This window comes from Brachyistius frenatus, unplaced genomic scaffold (genome assembly GCF_029030835.1).
Source record: "Brachyistius frenatus isolate BFR_SWC_R1_liver_20210118 unplaced genomic scaffold, ASM2903083v1 Contig_13, whole genome shotgun sequence".
Taxonomy (NCBI): Eukaryota; Metazoa; Chordata; class Actinopteri; family Embiotocidae; genus Brachyistius; species Brachyistius frenatus.
Genome location: NW_027210612.1, coordinates 2,381,123 through 2,408,606, shown reverse-complemented (window position 1 = coordinate 2,408,606; position 27,484 = coordinate 2,381,123). Strand labels below are relative to the sequence as shown.

The 27,484-nt window shown below is 40.5% G+C and overlaps 1 protein-coding gene across 1 annotated transcript; it reads right to left on the bottom strand.

Moving 5' to 3' along the window:
• Positions 1–341: 341 nt before the first annotated feature.
• On the bottom strand, positions 342–26,680 carry pcsk2 (proprotein convertase subtilisin/kexin type 2). Its single transcript, XM_069692771.1, has 12 exons — positions 26,202–26,680; positions 24,301–24,405; positions 20,288–20,401; positions 19,721–19,829; positions 18,846–18,883; positions 14,761–14,837; positions 13,670–13,758; positions 12,913–13,088; positions 8,947–9,162; positions 7,094–7,194; positions 5,499–5,726; positions 342–1,383 (listed from the first exon to the last, which is right to left on the bottom strand). The coding sequence occupies exons 1-12, from the start codon at positions 26,382–26,384 to the stop codon at positions 894–896; spliced, it is 1,926 nt and encodes a 641-aa protein (XP_069548872.1). The 5' UTR covers positions 26,385–26,680; the 3' UTR covers positions 342–893.
• Positions 26,681–27,484: the final 804 nt, after the last annotated feature.

Below are 27,484 nucleotides of genomic sequence, written 5' to 3'. Positions count from 1 at the left end.
TTTGCCTCTTTAAATAAGACGTGTTTATAAAATCTCGGTAAAAGCCGCTAAGGCTCCCCTTTTTATGAGGCATTTTCCCTTTATTGGACAGCACATTACAGAATGAAAGAAGCGTGGTGAAAGATTAAAACTGTGTATTTTACAGTTGGGTTGATTGCTTGCCAACAGGATGCTTTTTGTGCTCAGCTTTTTAGAGTATATTTTTTAGACAGAAAAAAATTCATCCTCCGTCCTTCTGTCTGACTCAAAATCTTTGTTGTTTTTTCCCACTCAAATGCCAGAGAATAACATGCTATATTTACTCTGTATATTTGGTCATGTGTTCCAAATCACTCAACTGCTTTAATAAACAGCTTAATAGATTTATTATAGATTATATAATGAACTGATGACCACAGGCGGCAAAGTGAATTACACATTCTTTTCTTTGTTTATATAAACAGTGCATGTCACAAAAATATAAACAGAAAGAAATATCACTGCTCTGTTTGCAAGATATTAAACTTTAAGTAGAATGACACAGAAAATCCTTTACAGTCACAAACTGTACAGCAGTCGGCTGAAGAGAGATGCAGGGCAGTTAAAGCAAGAGCATGAAACAGTGGCTTATATTTGGTTTATGTACAATCTAGTGTAAAAATTCAGGTGACTTTGCTTTCTCTAAGTGGAACAGATTATAGAGGGTTACACTTTTATTATGATTGGATTACAGGAAACATTCATTGAAGGGGGCTAATTGAAACACTTGATAACAAAAAGCAGAGAGGTAGACAAAAGGGAGGATAACAAGAGACGGAGAAGAACTAAGGAGATGCAGATGCAGTGAAACAGAGCGAGACTTCAGAGAGGGAGATAAGAGAAAGTGAACAAGTTGGCAACATGCAGATGGGATTTTAGTTGTTTTTACTCAACAAACTCTTCAGACTTCTCTCTACAGCCTCATCCAGCTCCTCCTCCAGCTCCTCCTTTTTGGACATGGCAAGTTTGGACTGATAATCACGCACTATCTGGTCTATATAAGGGGCACTTTGTGTTCCGTGTAGCATGAGAGTCCACTCCTTCAGGACCCCCCGCTGCGGCTCCTCGCCCTGAAAGCCCACCTCGAGGACCCAGGTCCCGCGGGGGTCCTCGCCCCAGGTGTGGGTGGTCATGAAGGGCCACTTGTCGAAACCCACCTTGGAGTCGTCGTCACGGGGCCTTCGGCTCAACAGTATGGACTTGGTGCCCATGGGTGAGGTCATGTTGATGTTGAGGTCTCCGCGGCGGCTGGCATTGACCGTGACAACCGCCTGAACGTGCTCCAGGTAGCGGACAAAGTTGTCCTTCCCCTGACAGGCTTCAGTGGTGATGGCCAGCACCACCTTGTTGCCAGACTGGATTTTACTGGAGAAGGAGAACCAGAGTCAACAAGTTAAAATGAAATGTCAGAGGGACAAGAAAAGTCAAATATCGGAGTTTAAAGCGAATAAAAAGTATTAAACAAGAAGAATAAAACAGATTATGGCGACAGAAAATGTTGCTGAGAATGAGAAAGCAGGTCAAATAACAACAGCTTTCTTCCTGTTCTTGTTTCAAAGTCCCGGTAAATACAGTACTTGACCTATTTTTTTCCTATAGACTCATCCAACCATGACAAAGAATGAGACCTCCTTTTGAACCTGCCTTCAAGTCACACAACAGCAGTGATGACTGTCATGTCTGCTTACTTTACTGTCTGATTTATCTTTTGTGGAGACAAAAATGCTTTGCTCTTTGGTCAACAATACACAACCACCTTTTGTACTTGGTGCCACGCACATTTTGTCACATAATGTTCAAGTTGTAACCAGTTCTGAAGGGATTTCTAATGCTTACTATCCAAATATCTTTCAGATTTTATAGTTTCTACATGTATTTAAAAAGGGAATCACACAATCTGAAGAATAGAAGGACATCTCACTTGGTGTTCTGTGCAACAGAAGTGAATCTTAAGTTAGTAATGATGCAAAACCGTCATCAAGCCAACATAGATAAGAAGTGCCCGGAATAAAAATGGGAACGTAAATTTATAATTCCGTGACCAGTGGCAACTACACCATCTACTGAAGACGACTCTGTGAAAAAGCACTAAATCAGCTCCTAAATAGACCTTAACAGGATTATTCAAACAATATTTTTTTTTCAAGTGATAGATTTTTTAAACTTTAAAATTTCAAAACTAGTGAAAAGTCCAAGTCTAGTGTTCTCAGGGCCCAAGTTGCCATCCATTAAATGCATCCAATAGTCTCAACAGATATAAAACAGTAAATTGTCACATGTAGGAAGCTGGAAATTGAAAGTGTTTTACTAACTTTCTTTTTCTTTTACTGATAAATGATCAAGTCTGAACAATGTTTAATGGTGTACTGCCTATTAAATGGATTTGCACAGTAAAATAGTACTATCTACAACAAATATGCAGTTGAACTAATGAAAATGTGAGGCCTTTTTTCAATAAACTGACTTCTGAATTCTGAAGTCGTTTTCATTGCACGAAAAGATTATCTTTCTTTTTTTCTTGTGACAATGAATTTATTCAGAACAGAGTGTAAATAGCAGGGTGGTGTGGGTATTGTTGTTTCTTTGTGGTTGGGAATACATACTGCTTTTCCATCCTTTTGAGTGATGGACAGAAACGGTGATAACACAGCAGGACAGGGGCGGTTGCTAAAGGCTGTGAAGAGCCTTAATAACATTATTAGAGGCTGACGCCTCATCACATGCGGTGGGAAATGGGGTTAGGGAAGGAGGAGGGCTGGGGTGACGGGAGGGTAAGAGGGACAAGACAAAGAAACCGTGCGAGAGAGACATGTGGAGCAGCGGTCAGTATGAAAAATGATTAATAGAGCACTATGCTGAGCACAGCAAGGTGAGTGCAGTGGTGAGCTGCTGAGGGCTGATGAAGAGAATTACTGTTCCCAGAAAAACAGAACATTTCATAGTGGGATTGTTGCACAGTAAGTTACACCCTACGTCACGTAATGAGACAGATATTAAACAATTCTTTCCAACATACAGTACATGGCTTGCGATGTGTAAAAAGAGTGCAAGGCTACGTGATTTTTCAATATTTTCACGAGCTTGAAATTTGCGGTAAATGTTTTTCTTTTCATCATCATTCTCATTAAAAGTGTCAATATTGGGTTGGATTGAGATCATTAGTTTTCTAAGAATTTATGACTGCGAGTAGAAACAAATCTAGAAGTCCGTATGAGCTGTTTCGACCTACAGAAGGATCCTGTGTGCAGTAGTTGCACCGTTCCCATCAGATAATATGCAAGAGTAATTACAGCAGTCGGTCGTAGAGCGGGGAGAGGGATGCCTCTGAAGGGCAGGACCAGCGGAGATTAAAAACAACCCTGCCTCATAGTGGGGCACTGTGTGTGCCAGCTCCACTGATAATGAGAAGTTCTCCTCCAGCTAAGTAAGCCGCAGCCAGCCAGAGCAGCTATCAGATCAGTGCAGAGCAGCGTGTTTGCGAGCATGGCTGTGTTGGTGTTTATTCCTTTTCTCTGGTGGTACACTATCATCAGAGGTGGGCTTGTTGTAATTATAGCTCTACCACAATACAGGCAGCAGAAGCCCTGCAGTGCTGCTGTGGAAACATTAAAGCTGATGAAAAATATGACACAGGCAGCGATACAGCTTTTTTAAAAGAGAGATGCTTCTGTTCTCTCCCATAAACAAAGCTGATACTCTAAATGATCAGGAAATGTGTAAAGTCACAACCTGTCTGCATAAGAGGGCAGGTCCTCTCCACCATTTCCACGTGATGTCCTTAGAGATGCAATAACAGCCGTGTGATGTTTTTTTAAATTTTGTATCTGGCACGCCACCCAGGGCAGGAACACACACATACAGGGACACTTTCTCACCGTGTTGTCGTGACTGCGTCGTGTGTGGAGCACTGATTAGTGGCTAAAATAAGGAATTGGGGATGTCGACGGTGGGAAAAAAAATACACAACCAGACTGTATTCTGTCTGCTTTTCTATCTTAACCCACACACTGACACTTTCACAATGCATGTTAAAGCAGGGGGGTTTCGGTTACACACATTTGTACAAAAATACACACCTCCACCTGGAATTCCCTCCTGGCTGTCAGTAAGTCTAATAGACAGGGTTTCCAGGGCATGCCAAGCTGGGCCATTTGTGGTGCTCTAGTTAGAGCAAATGAGAAGGCTAGCCACAGGAAACCACCAGGCATCACACATTCGAGCTCAAAGCCTCAGGATATGATAGATGAATGGATAGCAGAGCCCTATGTGACATGCCCAGTAGGCACAGGGGGAAGAGAGGAAGAGGAGAATGGACAGGATGACAGGGGTGGCGGCTAAGAGCATTGAGGAGAAAGCGAAAACCAGGCTGTAGATGGGAGACATGCGGGGAGGGAGATAGGGTGATGCAAGGGGAGATACAGTGCTGACACAGGGAGGATAAGATGAGAGGAAGGACATCTTAACTATAGCTGTATCTGTGAGAGATGAGGGCAGAGACTGAGATTCTTTTTTCAGAGCAGAGGCCAGACAGGCCTCAAAGCCCAAAGCTCTGATAGAGGGAGGTAATATTATTACAATGGAGAAATACATATTGTTTATAATTATTAAAGGAATTCAAATGCCATATAGAGTTATGTCGCCTTTTACCCACAAGCAGTTGATGTACTCACAATTAGACTAGGAATTCAATACTGTGACGTTTTGTATGTGACAAATGTCTCATGATGAGCATGTATTTTTCTGTAAAGATGCCTTATAACACGTATGTGTATTGTGTATATTAGGTCACTTAAAATGGTCCTCTTTTTTTCATTTTTTTCACCAAAAATGTTCAAATTAAATCTTTAATGATGTCCTATTAAAACCCAGAAATAAAAAAATATGGGAATAGTTTACATTTAAAATGTTTATCAGGTTGAGAACTACTCCAGAAAAGTAAATTCTCATAGTTTGTGCACTGGGAGTGTAAAATCTCCTTATCGCACTTTTTAAGTTACATACGGGGCAACAACTGGCTTCCAAACAAGTTTTCTTGATACAAAATCCACATAACAGCTCACCTCACACTCCAATTTAAAGCGAGCACAGAAATATAAGCCCAACTGAAACGCCATCACTTCAATTATCAGTTTCAGTCAAAACAAGACACTATATGACCGCTCAAAATCTTTTCAGAAATGTTTAGTTTGAGATACTCATATCTTCACCCACAAAAAATAACTGCGAGGATATTAGACATTCTCATTATACATCTACACGACCATCAGACCGACTGACGAGCTGATCTACTGTATGTCTTACAGGGTTGTATGGTAGACCCTCCCATTGCAGAGGTTTTATTGAATTAGGTCATATTAGGATTACCCAGTAATTAGATGAGTGTGACTCTTGCAAAAAAAAAAAAAAACATGCAGTCTTTATATATAAATGCAGTGTGTTTAGTATATAAAAACTACAAAATTAGTAGAAAGGTGACTCACTGAGCTTCCTGAATGGATCCAGCTACACAGTGGAAACGCTCTGGCACAGTTTTCCATTCCTTGGCCATTTTTACCATGCCCCCAGCGTCCAGCACACCATAGCCAAACAGGTGGTTGAACTCGAGTCCCACGCCGTTCCTCCTCCACTGGTGGACTTCGTCATGGAGCTGGTTCCTCTTGGAGGTCAGGACTGACAGGTGCTGCATGTCTCTCCATGTCAGGTTCGGGCTGAGATTGACAAACAGTCACAGGAGAGTAAATACTGTGCTGTAGGTTAATCCAAGAGCGGGCTAACTGGAAAATTTAAACACTTGAAGCTTAGTTACAAATGGCAAAAACAAAGTCAAACAATAGTTTACAATAGTAAACATTCATAATTTGGCTTTAATTGAATGCTTTTAATTATCTAATCATTATCGTGTCTGTACTTTCAGGCACATAGCTGCCTTTGTGTGTGTCTCCCTCCATTATCTTGGCTCTGTGTATTGACAGCTTTGTTCTGACTGACTCACTGACTCCTGCTGTTGCATGGTTCAAGTGTGTTCGGGCAGTAAAAAGGCTTGTGGGTTATTTGCCACCGGACAGGGTGAGCATCCGCTCCTCCCAACACCAACATCATTATTGTGTGTGCAAAGCAAACAGTGTTTCTTTACACAACTCCACTCGCTGGTGTTAGTTAATGGCTAGAGAATCTTTTCAGCCTTTACTGTGAGAAATGAAGCGTCGGAGAGTGAGGAAAGGCTCTCCTCAAGGATTTGAGGAGCTGTAATTCTCCAGGTTTTAGATTTGTCATAGTCGTCTAATCATGTGTGGGCGGGTTTCCTTAAGTGGTGTATGTTTTTACAATTATTTTCTGATCCACAAGGAACAATCTGTTCGGATTTCATGAGGATTATAAAATAAACTTGTACCACAGTCTTTTGACAAGACTGAAACATCGGTGATCAAATCTTTGGTATCACAATTAGCATCTGGATAGCAATATTTTCCGTGTGCTGCGATGATAATGAAGAACTGCAGTCTGTTTCATGATCCAGCGCAATCGCTCTGCTACAAACATTTAGGAACTGCAGTAATAAATAAAACATAAGCGCTGAGCCCTCTTAGCTGCATACAAACTGTATTTTATTGGCCTTGCACTGAGATATAAAGAGCACTGATCCAAATGGGATTTGCACCCTTGGTGCGAACACACAGTCCGTGACGGTGGTGACGGAGTGAGTACAGTTTTATGGTTGTGATAAATAAGCAGTTCTGTGAAAAGTGGACACAAAGACTTGTGTTAGTTCAGACACAGAGAGAAAAGTAGAATGAAAGATCTGAGGATAGAGATGAAGAGGGGAAGTCAAAGACCTTATTGTGATATAAAAGCTCAAGGTTGAATTTAGATCGAAAAAGCAGCTCATAAATGAATAGTGTAAAAACCAATCAAAGATTATCCAGATTGAATGGTTGAAATTATACCTTCTTCATCACACTTTCTTCAGCCGAGTGGAGTTGAATGAGGTAAACTAATTACGTCTTATACAGACAATCAATCTAGATCAATAATCACAATCATTGCAGGTCTGTGGAATGGGTAGCAGAGTACATACTTAGCCTCAAGAGCCAGGGCAAAGACACCGGCTGCCTCAGGAGCTGCTGCTGATGTTCCAGAGTGACGCAGCGTGCAGTTCCCATACAAATCCGTTGTGGCCTGAAATAACCAAATCACCATAAAAAAAAAACATTTAGTGATAGGGGCTGAACTTTTCTTTAATGTTTTAAATATTGTTTTAATGTTTCGTTCAGACCCGTGTCTTGTCTAAGAGAAGATAAAAAGCAATAACTCAAAGTATTATTACTGTAATATAATTGGTACAATTCATTTTGTCATTAATATAAGTTTTCAAGGCCTGTGAGATGACCTAATTCAAATTTAACCTTAATATGTTAATGATTTACAGTGATTATTGTAATGATAACTGCACAGTTTCGAAGCAATTTACAATGTAAAATATCTAATATTTATATAATATAAGCATTTTAAAGTTTAGGATCATGCCGACAATTAACATAAACTTCAGATATAAGTTTCAGAACAAAGACTGATGTGTGAATACACATAGGCAGAAGTTATGTTTATATTCACTGAATAAACATTTACTTATTTAATTTGGTGCTTAATTGGAAATTATGACAGATTGACTGCAATTAGAAGGGGAGATCAATGGCTTTGTCAACAGCAAACCATAATTTGCATAATTACTCAAACACTGTTGTCCTTTTACACTTTATTCATAAGCCTGTTGGAGAATACTGGTCTATCTTTTCATTGTGTGCGTGCATACTCCTGACATGGCATCAGTTTTAGGACCATTATTATTTTGTGTGTACTTGTTATCTCTGGGCTAACTTATCAAGAAACACAATGTGTAATACAATTACGCCGATGACACCCAACTATATATTCCCCTGTGCTCTGATGAACTGAGCCCTATTGACATGCTATTTGATTTTTATCAAGGATGATGACAGCTCGATGTCTAGTAATTTTTTCACAGTTGAGCAGTGACAAGATAGAAATCCTAATTATCGGGTTAAAGGCTGACAGACAGGACATGTCTTTTAAATTGTCACCACTGTCTCTGTAAAAAAGTCACACAGGTCAGAAACCACGGCGTTATCCAGGACGCTGACTTCACTTTCCAGAGCCACAGTAGAGACCGAATTAAAACAAAGATTTTATCACTTAAGAAATATTGTGAAGGTTGGGTCTTTTAATCCCAGGAGGATCCTGAAAAACTCATCCAGCTGTCATTTGCAGTCAGCTGTAACACGCTGCCCACAGGAATACCTAAAAAGTATCTCAATCGATTGTAGCATCTCCAGTATGCAGTTGCAGACATTTTAACTGAAATAGCTTAAATACAACCACATAACACATGTGCTGAGGTCGTTACACTGGTTTCCTGTACATTTTTGAATTAATTCTTTTAAAATTTGAAAAGATATAAAAATATGTTTTTCCATTTCTCTTAATAACACATCCATTGTGCCGTAGATGCCGGGGTCAATACAGTGTGGCGAGTTCCCTGAGTGTCTAAAATGATGCATCTGGATGTCCAGGAAATAATCAGGTAAGAGCTGTTCTTCCACCTTAGCCTTCATTTTTCACAACCAGACAGAACTTTCAGTGTAACAGGTTCTCAGGTTTTATCCCTGGTGTCATCCAATCTCCTGAAAGGCCTAGGATACACTGCCTGCTGGGTAGATGGAAAACAGGCTATTTACAATTTAACCTATGAATGAGGATATATGAAAGATGTAAAACATTAGAAACCAGCATGAAGTGATCTTTGAATTCTAAAAGACCAGAGACCAATTTCAAAACCATTAGAAAAACCATTTCAGATTATTTCTTTTTAATTCAACCTATATGGTATTCAATTAACACAAGCACACTCACAACGCCAGCCTCCGGGTTCCTCTTGCGCCCGTTGCTGAATGTAGATGCCAGGGTGGAGGAGCAGCTCTCATCATACAGGGCAGTGCGCCCATCATTGATGGCGGAGTTGATGGAGATTGTCCACATACTCGAGGCATAACCATCGCAGTTGCAGTCGTCATAGCTACCACCATCTCCTGATGCCCAGACATAGATGCTGCCTTTTCCTCCACGCCCCTAGAACAACATCATCATCATCATTATAATCCCAGTGAAGTGAAAATATGGCACAGTTCTGCTTATTGGAAGTGGGCTCTACATGAAATGAGAATTGGGAACGTGGGAATTTAACCTGACTGTAATTGTACAGTAGGCACCTGATTTATTAAAGGTTTGCGCGTGTAAAATCAATTGCAAACTTCACACCAGCTGCAAAAAAATGTCCAATCTGATTTACTAACGACGTGCAGTGAGGATTGCGTCTTTCAAATTCAGTGCAAAATACTGGAAGGGGAAATGCAAATAGATACATGTTGCACCCGCAATGATATTTACTAAACCTGACAGAAGAAATAGGAGAAGTGATTGCGTGTGTATTTTAGTACGGCTGAGGGTCATGTGTTCATCAGGTGAGCACATCAGGAGAGACGGCTACTCTTATAGTGGTGAGAAGGAGACGCAGGGAAACCAAAGAATGCGAGGAGAAGGTAGTTTTAAACCCATGGAAACATTTTGGAAATAACATAGGCAAAGATTAATCAGACATCTCGTCTGTCCAGCGATGACATTTCTGAGTTATTGATTGAACTGAATGATGATTGGCAGCCAACAACAAGGAGGAGCCACGCAATACCAGCAATTAAATTTCTTACGACTCAGCATTGTCCTGCCTCTTGGTCATTCCAGTGTATCGCTACGGGGATATCGTTAGTCAGGTGTGCTGTCCTTGGTCCTGAATGCAATATCCCACAGAATTCACAGGTAGGTTTCATAAGGTTCCCACTGAATGAAACCAGGTCAGCTGCTCATCACAGAAAGAGCTGGACCTGCTGATCGGTGTTTGTTAGAGGCATCTCATCCACCGTTTCATTTTTTTAATCTTTTTTTTACCTACAGCATTGACTTCCTGGCTGATGATTTCCCATATAGCATTTTGTTCTTCCTATATTAATATTTATTCATTTCAGTGGGGTCACATTTCCTTTTGTGGTTGTTCTATTAGAACGGCTAGAATCACTTTAGCACACGCAAATATCTCATTTAAATAGAGCGATTTGCACCTGATATCAAACACGCAACTATTCTTACTAAATCACCTGCAAAACGGTTGCAAAATAAATGTGCAAACTTTTGGAATAAACACGCAATTTAGTACCCTTTATTTGCGATCTTAGTCAGTCAGGTCCTCGGTGTCAATGTTTGCTATTGTCTTTAAAGCCCTTAATGATTGGGCTCTTCTGCACATTTCTGAATTGCTCACTGCCTACAATCTGATCAGACCTCTCTCGTGACCAGGTGGTGGCTTTTCAATTGTTCCTGGAATCATTTCATTTAGTCATTTTGGTCCCACTCTCTGGAACAAACAGTAAAATCACATTCTGCCTAATGAGATCTGTCACCACTGTGTTCACAAACACAAGATAAATAATTGTTTAGGCTGATGAAGAGCTACTGGATCTACATGTGTCCTTTGGGCGGATGCAGGGTTTTTTGTCTTTTGGCAAGTGGGAATATTATTTTATTGTATTTTTTGTGAGGGAGAAAGAAAGATCCGGGGAAAACTGGCAGACAGTAAAAGAGTTCTAAACTGATTGACAGGGTCCTGCTCATTATAAATAAAATTAATCTCTTTTCATGTCCAGATAAGACAAAAAAAAATATCCACTTTTATTTTTCTCCATGCAATGCAAGTATTTTATGGTACCAGCCAGCCAGCCTGTTTTACTTGTAAACTACAATATATTATAGCAAAAACACTAACCATGATACAGGAACACAGCAATACTATTAAAGAAAAAAATAAAACAGAACTTATATGGTTGTGGTCACAAAAACCACAAAAAGTATTCCATGAAATCTTAAATTCTATTTCAAAAGGAGCAGAAAACCCAGAGACACACAGGCATTTTTTGCTCTATCTGTTCGATTTTCCTTACAGTAGGTTAATAGGCTTGCAGTAGTCGAGGCAGACAAAATGATAGCATTTTATGTCTTTTGTTGAACCTCATTATTGTGCAAAGGAGCATAATGCCTTCTTTAAATTCAAACGCACGGTAAAATGTAATCTTTGTTACTGATAGAGTGCCTTGAAACGTGAAACAACTGACTGTGGCTTCACGCAGAGAGCATCCTCTTCACCAAATGCTGCACCTGTTTCTACAAAAGGCCCACAGAACAAAGGATCAAGTGGAGGAGTAGTGGCACCTCCTTCCCTTCACGATGCCTATTTATGTCTCTATTTGAATTGCAAAAAGAGGTTTCAGCATCGTTGAGCTCACCTATGTGCTTTGGGCCTTCTGCGTTCTGCATCCTCCCCAATCCAAACAAAGTACTATTTTTTTTATTTTTTTTTCCATTAAAGCCACACTGTCCTACTCAGTTGTTAATATGACATAATGTGCTCCTTAATTTTAAATGCTTCCTTTCATGCACAGTGCCCATCATGTTCAACCTACACACAGCAGCTTATATAAGCAATCATTAGAATCTGAGTGGCAGATAGCGGAGTGGCTGCTTGATTAGTTGTGTACATGGTCAGCGATTACAGTGAGCTTTGCTCCTCCTCACCCTGCCCGGGACAGGGGTCATTTCAGACCAGCATACACCTGCCCGCTAACAGCGCATGATGATTAATCAAGCAAGTAATTGGCAGTGGCACTGTTAGCATGCATGGCAACTCTGTATGTGGGTGTGTTCACGCGAAATGGACTGCCCTTCATCCAGAGGTCCAAGATCTAAACCCTGTTGGCAGGTTTTGAAAAGTTTTCACCTTGTTAAGTGTCCTTGAGCGCAACAGAGAACAGAATGTGTAATCAGCCATGGTATAAAAAAATAAAAAAATACTATGGAGTGCTGCGGAGCGGAGTTAAAAGTAGTGTCACACATTTGGGATACGAGGACTATGAGGAATGACTGCCTGATAAACTGTCATTAAGATCAATGTCAACGCAGAACTAAAAGACACCCGTGAAGACCTTTTCATTGTTGTCCCCAAAGGGCAATATGATTTAGTGACTTCAGTCAAACGAGAAGAAAACAAAAGACATGAGCTGTGCCAACGGCTACAGCACCGAGCCTATTTGAGCTACAAGCTAACATTGGCCCGCTCACATGCTCGTAAAAACAATGTTGTGATGTTAAGCAGGTATAATATCTTATGGGTTTCCCATATTCGTTTTGTACATTAGCTTGCTAACATTAACTAATTTGCACAAAACATATTTGAGTATAATGGGAATGTCTTGAACGTATCATAAACCCCTTGGAAATTGAGAACTAGACCTTACCAAAGTGGTAGATGAAAATCTATTGTATCACCAAAGTTATACCAACTTTATTTCATGGTGATACCACAGGAAAAGTCAGGGGATCGACAAAGTCACTAGAATCCACCCTTTTGGTACCGTGAATGTATTCAAATGTTTATCCATTCAATAGTTGCTGCAATATTTCAGTCTCTATTGAAGTGGTGGTCGGACAGAGCGAAAAAAAAAATTCTAAACCATCCATGGACTGAAATGAGAGGAAACCAGGGAACAGGTTCATCCCATTTGCAGTTTCCAATGCCACATTATATATTTCCAAAACCCAAAATCGCTGCGGCAATAGCAGACTTCATATTCCCTGTCGTTCCACCTGAAGGGAGTTAAAAACCTTCATCCTGATGGAAGCATATTATTCTCATACTGCGAAGGGTGACTTGGCACAAATGGCACACTTCCACATTACTGTGAAACTCTCAGCACAGCAGGTGTGGTGCTGCTTTACCTTGTTGACGCCATCAGCCATAGCCTGCAGTGTGAGCTCTCGGGGACCGTCTACTGTCTTGCCGTCATCAGTCGGTCCCCAACTGGCGCTGTAGATGTCAATAACCTGGGGCATGTGGCTGATGGATGATGCCTCGATGATATCAGTCATGAAGGGCTGGTCCAACATTCTGATACCTGAAAGAGCAACATTCTGGCTACAATTGGCTAAAACCAGTTTTGTTCCAGCAAGACGGTAGCTAAAACTGGAGATTAAAGAAAGTGCACAGCTGCAATATGTTTAATGTGAAGACAGAAGAATACATCCCGTTTATGCTTCCAAACTGTTTACAATGGCAACAAAAAGTGATGTCAACTTTGTAGCAGCACATAAATCAGGATTTCAATACTGATTTTCTTATTTCTACTGTGTTACTCCCAGAGCACATTTCAAGAAAAATCGATATGAAACAGAAACATAGAGCTGTCTGGATTAATGATGTTGTCCTGTTGCTGTGTGACTCTAACTGACTTCTTCAGTAATTTGCAGTGGGTCTGTGGGCAGAGCTGCACCATTAAATCATGCTTCAACAATGCACCGTTCTTCCACAACAACCTATATTTTATATGAGATGCACTCGGTATTTCCCTCTGTGAATAACCCTCATCAGACCTCTGATCCTTTCATCATATCATAATCAAGGCTGCAATTTAATATTGATGTATTCTCATTGCTATTCCTCTCACTGTCCAAACTGCAGGTTAAATATGACACACACCTGCCACCTTGGAGTTGTAGGCGACTCCCACACCGCAGATGTTGTTGTTGGCTGCCGCAGAAACCTCTCCAGCACATCGTGTGCCGTGACTGGTGACAGAAAAAAAGCACACAAAAATAAATACTTAAAGGATTTGCATGAATTTACATGAATTTGCAATGGATATATTGTGGGTTACGTCTGAACTACGATTTCCCAGATTAAATGTAACCTCTATTATTGTTGACTTTGTGTCTGACTTGAATGAGGACATTGATGACAGGAGTGACTCTTTTCTTTTTATCCATAAATACATAAAAATGTTCAGAAACCCCAAAATTCTGTCACCTGTAAAACATTTGCTTGAGGACAGGGAACAACATCTCCATTTATTTATCCATCAATCATCTGAGTCCGACTGAATATGTTTGCCAATATCAGTGTTTTGTGTTCAACATGTGATGTGTGTCTATCTCTCCATCCCTTCGCTCTCCACAGGGACACTGCAGAAAGTCAATCCCTCTTTCCCAGCATGCTTTGCTACAGACAGGCAGCTATTTATAACAACCAGCTGATTAGCCAGTGAGTATTGCCCGACAGTCAGCAACTGCTACACTGCTATACCCAAAAACTCCCCTCTCAGTCCAACACAAAGATGCGAATAGACGTGCAGATACGTCTCAGCAGATGGAGGAGGAGGAGAGGTGGAGGGAGAATATATATATTTCTCTTTGTGACTGGGCTCGACATGTGCTGTAGTGGCAGTGGATCACCCGGTGGGATTGGGAGATGGCAGGCAGATAAGGCATTATCAGACAAAAGGTCACCACTATGTGCACTCGTCTCTTAGAGGAGACTAGACTTGTGCCAGTCCTTGTTTAGCCGCCTCATCTCTTCCAAGTGAGCAGGTAAAAATAGGTATGGTGTTTTCTATTGTCCTGTGTTGGACAACAGCTCTGTTTATACTGCACCATTATGTCTTAATGGAACTATGCGGACAGAAAATCAATAAAGGAGAGCTGCCAGAGTCCAGGGAGTGCCCACACATGTGCACACAAAGACACACTGAGTATGTGTATGTATAAACAAGGGGTTGTCTGGGCGAGCTTTACCTGTTGAACCAGTCATCTGTGTAGCGTGGAAATGGGAATGGGTCATTGCTGCTGAAGTCGTAGCTGGCATCGGCATTCTGAAAGGACCAAATGGATGCATTTACAAAAACAACAACATCGAGACAGAAAAACAACAGGAGAAAAAGCAGATAGGAGCATTTCACGGGGAAGTGCTGACCTTATCACAGTCTGCTCTGTCAACTGGATGCACCAGTTGGGTGATTTTAATATCTGCCAAAGCATAGCGTGTTTGTATGGAAGTTTATTAGGTACACTGGCCCCATGTATAATGGAATAGTTGGATATTTGGGGAAATATACTTATTCACTTTCTGGCTCAGGGTTAGATGGGAAGCAACCGCTTAGGTCGGCTTAGAGTGATGATGGGAAATAAGGAGAACAAAAACCTGAGCGCACAATCTTTATCAGCAGATCTGCTAAGGTATTGAATCCAATTTTTGGAGGCTTTGGTTTGAATTTCATTGTGTTATACTATGAAGTGTTTATAATATTTAGTCTATCTTTCAAAACAGGTTGGAAATAAGACCACAACAGCACCACAAACCACTGCCTCCAAAGGTAAACTCAACACTGAACATTAAAGTAGGACCTATTGCAGGACAGCAAAGTATAATACTGCATTAGTTTTAACAAGCTGTTCCTAATAAACTGACTTCTCAGTGCAGACACATTAACATTGATTTTAACACCTTGATGCAATACTTAACTATGAATCTTTACTCTGCGGCAGTACTAGAATAAACTGTGGTCACAGTGGGGATTTCAAGCTGAGAAAATAATGGCCCAATCACTGCCAGCATTTAATTCCACATGGCCAAAAGTAATAGGATGGGAACGAACAGCAGCGGAAACGCAAGAGAAAGAAGACGCAGGAGACACAAATCTGCCAGCGAGACATTAATACAGTCAACATAATTATCGGAATAGCCATGTCTGGAGGACACACACAGTAAGATTGTACAGACATCCTTGGGGAAAGTGTTGCACTTATTGCTCCTGCTGTAACACACTTTGAAGGCTCATTAAGGCCACTGCAGCCTGCTGTAATCTCTCTTTAACTTGTCACTCATGTCACTTGGAGGCTGTCCTTTTTTGTTGTGTGTACCCAGTTACAGGTGCTTTATGTGGTCATAAGAACAGAGAAGCCACAGCCATGTTCATTAGTCATAGGACTAAATACATCAGATCAGTCATGGAGGCTGTTTCCACACTGCGGCCCTGACAGCCTGTGTGGACCGGCATTTAGAGGAGATGACTCAGTCAGCAACACAGAGAGAAGGCAAATGACAAAAGCTTACTGACCAAATGGAGAAACACTGTAATTATCACGATGCGGAGCAGGTAACTAGAGGAAAGTAGAAATGCTTGCAGCGACCGGGGTTATGTGATGAAGTGCCCATGGAGACAGGTTTAAAGCTCTGTAATTGTTAAAAGAGGAGTGGTGATAAATAGAAGAATACATGTCTTCTAAACTATTTCTGTCTGTTGTGACTACTCCTTAGCTTGCTTCTTCTTTCTTTTGTCTGCCAGTAAAACAGTACAAAAATCAAATAAAATGAGCACATGGCACAACAAAACCAGTGAAATCTAAAAATTGGCTCTATAACATTGTCAATATTCAGAGCAAAATATTACAGACTACAGAACATGTCGCTCCTAAATAGATTTTTCGCTCACGTCAGAAGCAGAGCTGTGTTCTGTTCTTTCTTTTTTATTAAATGAAGTGAAAAGTGCTAAGCCCAGGTAAGAAATAACACTGGAGCTTGTCCATGAATCACTTCAGGCTCATATCTCTGGCTATCAATCAGACTCTACTCATGGTGTCCTGGGTCAGACTAATGGATTGTGCCAAACTAGCCTCAGCCACCTCAGAAACCCTTGATTCTTTACCATCCTCATAATAAGTATGTATTTCTGTGTTCTTTTTTCCAAGACTAAAAAGGCAAAAGTATCAAACATATATACTGTACGGTGATAATGAAGGGAACTTAACACACAAAAAATGTCCTTATGTATGCCTCTCACTGCCATTTATCATGGTTCGTTGATAGCGCTACTCTTGAAAAATTAGCTGTGAACATCATGGTCAAAGAATATCATGTTATGAAGTACAAATATGCATAAAGTCCATGTAGAGAAGAGGTTGGGATTGGTTTGTTGGCACAAACCCAGGACTTTCACCAAGGAAATTAATGTCTGAGTCCATGATGGCAAACGTCAATGTGGATTTCTTAGGTAACTTAAGTAAGCACATGTATCAATGTTCCTCTCTTAACCCTAATCAAGTAGTTTCAGTGCTTAAAATTATCAAATGTTTTTTTAGACCCTAACTCTAACCTAGTGGAGCCTAACCCTAACCTAGTGGAGTCTAACCCTAACCGAGTAGAGTCTAACCCTAATCTAGTGGAGCCCAACCCTAACCTAGTGGAGTCTAACCCTAACCTAGTGGACCCTAATCCTAACCTAGTGGAGTCTAACCCTAACCTAGCAGAGTCTAACCCTAACCTAGTAGAGTCTAACCCTAAATTAGTGAAGTCTAACCTTAATCTAGCAGAGTCTAAGCCTAACCTAGTGGAGTCTAGCCCTAACCTAGTGGAGCCTAACCCTAACCTAGTAGCATCTAACCCTAACCTAGTGGCATCTAACCTTAACCTAGTAGAGTCTTACCCTAGTAGTTTTGCCTAAAACTAACCAAACAGTGACTGTGTCACATTTAACCCAAACCACAATATTTTCCTAACTCTAATCATGTAGTTTTTATTGCATAAAACATCATAATTGTCTTCACAACAATGATATACAGCAAAAATATTTTAAAGTACTAGCTAGCTAATAGCTACTGGCATTTGCAGATAAATGTGCCATGAAATTGACCAACTACATTAGACATTTCTCATCTCAGGACACAGACAGTCTCAGTTAATTCACCATGTCAAAATGTATCTTATAAACTGTTGCAACATGATCATCACCCCAAATGGCAAATCTTGAAAAACAAACACACAATCCAATGCCCTCGCATGAGCCAACATTTTGGTTATTCAAAGCAGATGCACACAAAGATCTACCTCACAACCAATTCAATCTGAATGGAAAGATGTGATGAACCCAAAATGATATTTCATGCGATTCTTTTTGTTTTTATTCAGATGCTGGTAGGAGGTATCTCTGGGTCCGCAAAACACCATGACAACGGTAACAAAACAGGATTACACAGGATACACAGTGTCACTGTCTCTCACACAAACACACACACTTTAGATCTATGCACAGCATGATCCATCAATCCAGTGGAGCATGCTCCTGCATCACCACAGCTGATGCTGCGTGTTATTTTTGGGCTACAGCTCATCTCTGTTCACAGGCAAGAACATGCAAAGGCAGGAAAACATGGTGGTAAGGGTACAGATACATGACAGGAAAAAAAACACACTTGCAAACCATATTTAAAAGATATACAAATAGTGCACTTGAGCTAAAGCAGAAAAGGAGTGCACTATTTCAGGATTATCTCCCAAACTACTGGTGTTTTTTCATAAAAGACATAATACAAATATGAAACTTATTGCCAAGCGGGGGTGTTTTAAAACTGACAAAGCCCTTTAGGTTGTCTGAAGAAGGTTTGCATTTGCACATCCCCAAGAAGACAGCATAATGTAGTCACACTGACGAAACTGCAAACGTTAAGAGTGAAATCAAGCTAAACCTCCTGCAATCCCTCTTGTCCTTTAAGGTTTTATCAGTATTCTGGAGATAGAGCATCACATTATGCAGCGCCAACTACCCTGGCATTATCTCTGCTTGTGACAGATCGGCCTGCCATTGTGCCTGCCACAGTGCAGTGTGCATTAACATTAAACAGCTTGGCTGGCCGTCTGCCTGTCCTCCAGGAATACAAGGAGACTCGGCAGCCATGAAGGCAACTTGGAAAGCACCTGCCACTGCCAATGACAAACCCACGAACACGAAGCCCATGAAATCCACCACCTGAAGCCCTGTTTCACTTATTAACGTCACTTCAAAGAAAAGTAGAAAGTATAAAATTCAATAATCCTTGCTACTCACATAATTTGATGCCAAGTCTGGATGTAGATAGTCGATACCTGAAATGTTAATAAGTGAAATGATTAAGCACAAGGGGACGAGCATAATAGAGGATAGCATGACTTCAAGTGTCTCGTTGCTATAAAACTATAGCTTCACATTGGTTTGGTTTTGTTACGAATAACCGGTAAATAATTTTATTCTGACAAAAATGAAATAATGAATTGACAGACATAAAATTTACTTGTCAAAAATCATGTAAGTCAATAATCCACAATGTCTGAGTCCGCCTTTTCAAATTGGATGATTTACTATTTTTTTCTTGTTATATCAAAATAAAATAATAAATATCATCGTATTTTATACAGGAAATTTGAGTTTGCCACCTCAGGCTTAATTAACTGCCTAATCATAATTCCAGCATATTCCAGCATCATGGACCAATCTGAGCTGTGGTGGTAATCAGCAAATAGTAACAAATAAAGTTTATTATTAACTCCATATTTGGTCATTTTAATTTTAGAGTTATACAGAGAGGATTAATGCTTCAAGTCATGTTTAAAAATGGAAAAGTTGATAAGTTTGCAAAGTTTTTACAGTTAAAAACATGTTTTTTTTAATTGCACGGGGACGTGTAGCTTTTGGAAAACTTGTTCAGTATAATTTGTAGTGACCTTAAATATGTTCTCAATCAACCTGAACTAATAAACAAATCCATCCTATCAGTGGTCACCATACATATTCTGGAAAGCAACCCATTGTTACAATGCATTGTTTTGTTAATTAAACTGTTATGAACAAGGTAATTAATGAATTCAGTGTGGTGGATGTACACAAGTATAATTAAGTGCTTTTAAACAGTGCTCAAGGGTACAAAGCGGAGACTTTACACTCACCGTCATCCATGATTGCGATGGTAACTCCTTTGCCTGTGTAGCCCAGTTGCCAAGCTTCAGCCACATTAAGATCTAGCCCTGGGGTCCCGTCGGCCTGGCCGGTGTTTATCTAATCACTCACACAATATGGAGAACATCCATGACTCACGGCACCCAGGTGAGCCACCATTAGAGAAATTAGTCAACGTGGAGGATGTGCGTACGAGCGGGAAGGAGAGGTTATGGATAAGGAGTGTTTGGAGGTGGGAGAGTGAAGGTGAAAGGAAGGGGAAGTAAATGTCAGCGATACGGCGCATTCATTTGACACGCCAGATGAATGGAAGCAAGCTTGCCGCAGCATAAAAGTCATGCTTGCCAGTTAGGGTGAACAAGAGGGGAAGAAACTAGGCAGCATGAATGCAGAGCTGAGGTGGCACGGTATTGGCCAGGCTAATTTGAGAATGAATAACAGTGTTGATACAGAAAGTCATGGGGAATATGCCTGGCCTCTGAGTAATTAAGGTGGAAGATGTGGGTTGGTGCAAAAGGTCAGGCAGCATGCAGACAGCTAGTTGGCTGATTACTCACCAGATACCACTGTTTGGTGAATAGAGGGTCACTCATGTTGACTTCAATATCATTGATATTTCGGTAGCCTCGCTTCTGACGACTAAAACCGTCTTGCTCGAAGACATTCTTTACCTGGGGAAGAAAGCAAAGGAAAGGATGTTTCAAGTCAACAATAAGCACACGAAACATTTTATAATCATACAAGAGTCAAATTAAAGACAGGCACACATGATGCCTATGATGGAACAAATATGGAAAACTATAAACAGCATTTTTTATGAGGGTTGAGATGTTGCCGTGTTTCTCTGTGCACATGCAATCAGAAAACCCAGCTGTGCTCTACTGTAACATGAAGGCAGATCATCACGTAAATCAAATGGGCTGTTTTTTTCTCTCCTAATAATCGGAGCTGCAGCTGCTTCCAAACTCACCTGCTCATATAAGATGGAGCTTTTCTTTCTTTCCAGTATGCTCAAAAGCAACAGTAATTACACTCCCAAACACGTATGCCTTTCTCTGAATCATCAAAGAAACCGAGGCGGATGAACAGCTGTGTTTTGGATTACAATGCTTCCTGAAAGCTGCCACAATACCATTTAAAAAGCACACGAAGATAATATATAAAAGAGAACATAAATGATGAGGCTAAATAACTTAGAGGACATTTAGGTGCTTGATTGGCTGGTGGCTTTGACAGTGATGTTGTATGTATGTAAATCAAGTTGCAAAACACTCCCAATATTTCATAGCCTTCACCGCTGTCACTAGTTGTGACGACAGCAACAATGAATGGCAGCCCATTAATTCAGCTGTTCTAATTCTATTCAATAGCTACCTTCACACATTTGGAAAAACTGAGGAGGTTAAGGAGAGGTAAAGGAGGGACGAGCCACTTTATTAAAGTCTGAGAAAAGCCTGAGCTTAAGTTCTCAGTTTGACGTTTATTACCAACATTCAGCTTTTCACCAAAATGTCCAGGACAATGATCTCATTTGAAGCTTTATCTCTTTATCTGTATGGGTTATTGTGTGTGAATAGTGGAATTTCCATACATAAGATTGTCAACACTACAAATAAATAGTCCATACCTTAAATGCCTCATTGACAAATGTTCATTTCAATTTATTTTTTACCTGAATTATTTATGCCAACTATAAAAAGAGCAAATGTCTTTTTCCCTGTTTCAAAGCTGCGTTTTGAAAATGGGTTCCTCGGTAAATTTTCCTCTTATGCTTACCCTTAGCAAATTCACTCGAGTGTGACTCAGAGAAACAGGCATTGTCTGATGTGTTTACCACCGCAGATAAGAGAGCGAAGCAGCACTTAAGATGTCCCTCTAAAATGGCCAAAGCCTATTCATCCAGATCGGTCTTTTATGGTATACTCTAAGCAATCAGGAAGCACACACACTGTAAATCACAGCGTTAGCGAGTCCTTTAAAAGACAAGTCACGGCTGAAAAAATAAAAGCACTTTATTTTCACATGTATCTTCTGTAAAATGGTGACCATAATTTTACTAATTCACCTTTGTTTTGGCCTCATATTACATTTGTCATCACTTAATTTCATTCATATTCAGCGGGAAACTACCAGCACTTTCTATATTATCCCTGCACCTCCCCCCCACCACCCACCCGATTCCCCTTCTCTCCATCCATCATCAATTTAGTCCATCACTTGGCAGGAGAGCTGGTATTTCCCTTGAGACAGCATGTCATGCTGCCCACTCATAACATCAAACAGTGCCCATGCACCACCATCACTGTCCGCCTTTGCCCACTGCCTGCTCACTCACTAACGCTTCAGTTCACTTCAAAATCCAAGAGCTGTGCTGCCTCTCTCTTTTCTCCGTGTCCTCATTTCCCTCCTGGCTTTTAAATGCACGTGTATTTCAGGGTCAGGAGGAAGCTGCTTATTCATTTATTACATTTTCGACCTGTTTGTTTGCTTCGCTGCCACTTCCTAGTAGCTTTTTAATGCATTTGTCTCATAAAAACAATAAGGAGCCATGGATGGATGAATGGATCAATGGATGGATGGATTTGGTGAAGGCACGGATGTGTGGATGAGTACATGTCTTATTAAGACTCGAGATGTAAAAGGGCAAGACAGGACAAGGACAAGGAAGCACAGAGAAAGATACTAAGGAGAGGCACAAGGAAACGACTGTGGGTGAGTCAGAAGTGGGTCAACATGCTCCACTAATAGAGTCCAAGAAAGAACAGGGTTCCTGGGACACCATCTAATTCACTCAATGCCGCCACTCAATATTTTTTTAAGTATGTTAAATAAGTGTGTAATGCATCCTTTAAATTCGCTGAAGACTTTAACAGACTATTGCAAAATGCCACTCTTTTTCAACCATTAGAATAACTGAAGTTTTTTTGTATATGACTTTTCTTATAAATGTTCAGCTGCAACAAACTAGTTCCTTTCTTTATGACAGAACTACACTTGTACAGCTGAGATGTCCATTGTTGACATGTCAGCTGTACAGGGAGAAATGTAAAGAATGAGGAACAGGCCACATTAAACGAAACCAGCTGACCTTGTACATTCCAGAGATGCCCAACAATCGATAGCTGGAGTGTCACATAAGAACATGTCAAGCATCTGATTAAAGCCCAACATCTGGAATGTAGACCTACCCATGTCCGTGCTGTCTCACTTCCTTTCGCTGTATTAGCTCGGTGGAGTGGCTCGCATTTATTTTCATTAGCACCTCTCACAACCGCAATTAGAGAGGTTAGTTGATTGTTTACAGCAGGACCGCCACCCTCACCGTGTCCAACGGTGGACAGAGCTTAACGCACAGAGCTCAGCACAGAGTCAAACTGTTGGAGTTAGATAAGAGCGTAAAGACACAGCAAATCTTTTAATTTTATATCAGGAAGAACAGCTGACACAATTTGTCAACTTATCAATGAGTCGAGTAACTTGAGATTAATCTAACAGCTACTTCAAGTTTCAATGATTATTGGTTCCATTGTTTCAAGTGCAAGAATTTCTGCTGCTTTTCTTTGACTTTTATTTCAGTAATTAATTGTTGGGATTTTTTTTTTTTTACAGAACATGATTACACCAAATGATTTCTGATTAATAATTTTTTTTTTTTTTTTTAAATCAACAGATTGTTGGTAATGACAATAATTCATAGTCACAGTCCTGTTATGGCAGTAAAGCAAGTAATAATGAATCACGTATTAATACCTGTCACTTCATCCACATCCTAAAATATACCATGGCAAATATCTTATTACAGCCTATATAACTTAAATGTCTTTGGACAGAGTAGCAACATGTTACAGCAAAGCTTTTCAAATCTTTACTATGATGTCATTATCCAGAAAAAAAATTTGATCATTTACAAATGTACTATCACTTCCGCATCAAGTGGAACTGGAACATAGGAAAAACATTCAAAGCAATATTTTTGAAAATATGTACTAAATCTATAAAAGAGAGTTCTATTGAGTGATTTAGAGCTGGATACTGAATTATTGGTATTCCACCAGGTTTTGAGTTTCCCAGTCATTTTTTTCACAAGACCAGACAGAAAGACAGCACCAAGGATCTTAGGCTGTGATGCAGTTTATCATAGTATTAGTTTATATCACCAGCATTGTTATAAGGACTGGGATTTCTTGTTGACATTTGCTGGCTGCTGTAACTACACATAATAAAGATCCAAACTAGATGTGAAGACCAGTGATTTTGTCTTTGTAGTAGCTTCAATAATTCAGTAGTTTCAGTTTGATTAAATGAAGAACATTATGCACTTGTTTATATTAGTTGTAGGAACTTCTCATGTCCTATATTTATAAAGTGGCTGTTGATGAAATGTAGCCAATCCCAAAATGTGTCACTTTGGTGTTTTCAGTAGCTATGATAAATATCTTTACCTCTGCTAACTAAGTTGTCCAGCTTTCTTAGAGGTAAAGCCTTGATTTAGGATGTTATTCCACATGGATACTAGCCTGAAAATATTCATTCAAACTGAATGGGAAGCCATACTTATGTCAATACTTACCCTTCTGTCTTTTTGGAGCCGCTGTCTGCTGCGAGCACTGCGTTTGCTCCGCCTCTTTGAAGTGTCCTGAGGATAGAAGTGAAAGAGCCCTTCTCCAAAGGGAAGCTAGGTAAAGAAGAAAAATAAAACAAGAGAATAATCAGGGGCAGAAACAGAGATGAGAAGAAACACAGAGGCAGCAATCTAAAGGGTGAATGGGAAATCCAAATACAATAGACCATAAATGGAGAAGGACAGCAGGTCATCTTCCACAGGGGCATTGATTCCCTGGCTTTCACGGTGGGTCTATTTTAAGGCACTGAGAACAGTGCTGGAATCAACCATATTAAATCACAAGGGCAGGCAGAGAAATGAGATGCATCATGCAGAGCTTTCCCTCCAGCGCTGTGCATAGATTAAAGACTCCCTTATGCTTTAGTAAAAGCCAGGGTGCAGGTCAACCCTCAAAATAAACGCTTTCAGATGTGCCTGTCAGATCTAATGTGAAAATGTAATACTTATGGGACAATGAAGATTATTCTCATCTTCAACTAGTTCAACCATTGTGGCTTAAAAAATATACTAAAGCTCCTGTATACGATGCAAATAACAAAATGCAAAGCAATTTCTCTTTAATATTGTCCGATCGAGGGTCCCTTTTTTTAGTTGAATCTCCCATTGTATGTGTGCCCCAGTTCTCTGCCCCAGTCTACTTAATTAAGCAACAAAAAAAGAGATAATTCAAATAACATTGTTTAATGGCGCATATCCCATTAAGACAAATATAGCCACAGATTACATAACCTGCAAGGCAGTAGATGGCGGAGATGATCTAGTGCCTACAAGAAACCGAACAAGCAATCACAGAACCGGTGATGCTGCACAACCACCACACAGATATCACATTATGATGACTTACAAATTTAAATATTTGTTTTAATTTTGTATTATTCATTATTGTGGAGGTAAAAAAATTTAATTAATTAATTTAAAAAAATCCTCATTCAGAGCAGCTAGACACCTCTCTGTTCACCGTTATGCCTCGCTGACTCTGGCTCCAGCCAATTTCACACACACATTTATTTTGACATGTGACAAGGAACACACATTGTCAGGGTATTATTTCCATTGGCCTGCCATAAACGGCTTGTTATTTTTGACATGCAGTGAGGTGCATTTGTGAGCATACTTAATAAGATGTATTGTCTCAGGTGAGTTAAATGCCAAATCTGTGGGGAAGGCCATATATGTCAATGCCCTATGTGCAAGGGATAGAGAAAGGTGTGTTTATAAAATGTAAGAGGACATTTTATTTAAAAGTGTTATCCTTTAAAAAAAAAAAAAAAAAAAAAAAAATCAGGTAATTGAATAATAATAAACGTATCTATCAATGGAAATCAGAGATCAAATGTACAAAGGGGAAATCTATATAACTGTAAATGATGAGGTCAAACCATAACTTCAGGTAGTGAGAGAAACCCTTGCTGATGTAATGCTTTATCTGTTTTTTCTTAAAGAGCATCTGTGTCACAGATGACTGCAGGGCTCTTCCTTTGCGTTTCAAAACATAATTTAATTTGGCCCATAGGTCAGTGGGCAACCTGACTAGCCAGGGCCTGCAGATTACTGGAATGACGTCATCAAATTAAGAAAAAGTGGAATGAAGTCAAACCAAAAGAAAACCTGAAGAAGCCTCTTAATGTCTTCTCCAATGGACAGCTTGTGATACTAAATAGCCTACAGTAGGCTATGTCTGACTATACGGATGAGGAAGGCTAGAAAGGTGGCCAAACACGTATAAATATTTTATGTAAACATTTGACGTGCAGTTACAAATAATGTATTCATGATTTGTTTACTCAAGAGACCAAATGAGCTTATACTGCCGGCAATGCGTGACAACCTTATCAGAGCATCCCTACCTTCCGGGCACTCTGGAACCCATGTTGTGTTGCAAGTTGGTGCGCCTCATCCTGTGCGTCCTCATGCAACTGAACCAGGAGATGGTCCGTTAAGACTCCTTCTGCAGCCTGCGTCGCAAGGAGCAGCGCGTTCAGCAGCACCATAAATCCCACGGCTGTCCCATGTCGGGGAGATCCACGCATCGTGTCTGGCTTGTGTCAGTCCGCCTGTCTGCCTGCCCGTCGGAGTGAAATCAGTGTGCGGGATGCTCCTCGTTAGAGATGGAAGGAGGAGGACGAAGAGGAGAATGTGAAAAGGGGGTCGAATCAAAGCTTTTGCGGACGCATCTCCTCGTCGTCAGCTGATGAGACCACTGGAAGTTGTATTTCACCGAGGTGTAGCCGCTTTGGCCGTGTGCTTCGAGTGGGGCGGTTTTGTGTTGTGGATCCAAACCTGCATCCTCAGCTTTCTATCTCTCCACCTCCTCCTCCTCTCATCCGTAATTCATTTACCTTCCTTGCTCGGGTAGTTTCTGCGCGTGACGTTGGACCAATGGGCTCTGGCGGGTGTGTCCCGTCGCTTCCTCCCCCGGATTAGCTCGGGGACACTGTTTTTCAGCACCTTGGACAGTTTCTCCCATCATCCTCAGAGTTGATAGGAATTGTATTGATTAGTGGGCTGTCTGGTGTTGGTCTCATCCGGATGAAATACACGTCCCAGTGAGGCGTTCCATATATGGTGACCTTATAGAGGGCGTACTATATTTCCGTAGATTGCCTTCAGGTAGATTTTTATGAGAGGATTCTACCGCCGTATCTGTCATGACAAGCCTGACCCTTTTGTGCAAGTGGAATGTAACATCAATCCCAACTGGACTGCAACGGGTCATTTGGATGTGAACAGCAGCAAAAGGACATCTCTTACCAAAGCTGCTCATTAAAGGACTCAAGCACTTCTGCCTCCCTCTTGCTTCCCTGCTGTTACAAGAACGAAGAATGGGATACAGGGCTGCTGTGAGGTGATGTAACAGTGATGTGCACATGTGAAAAAGTACAGAGCAAGATGGAGAAATAAGTCCCAGTGAGCAACTAATTACCCTTACACAATCAAGATTCAGTGAAAAGGACCATGAGTGCTTACTGCTGTGCAGTTGGCAGTTGTTTACTGCCATAACCTTTTTAATTCAGCCATAAGGACTTGAAAGTGGCCACCTAATGTTACAGCTGATTGCGCTGCCTTGAATACAGATGCCGCTGGAGTCCCCTTCACTGAGTAGCCTGTAAAGAATCAACAGATTCTCCAA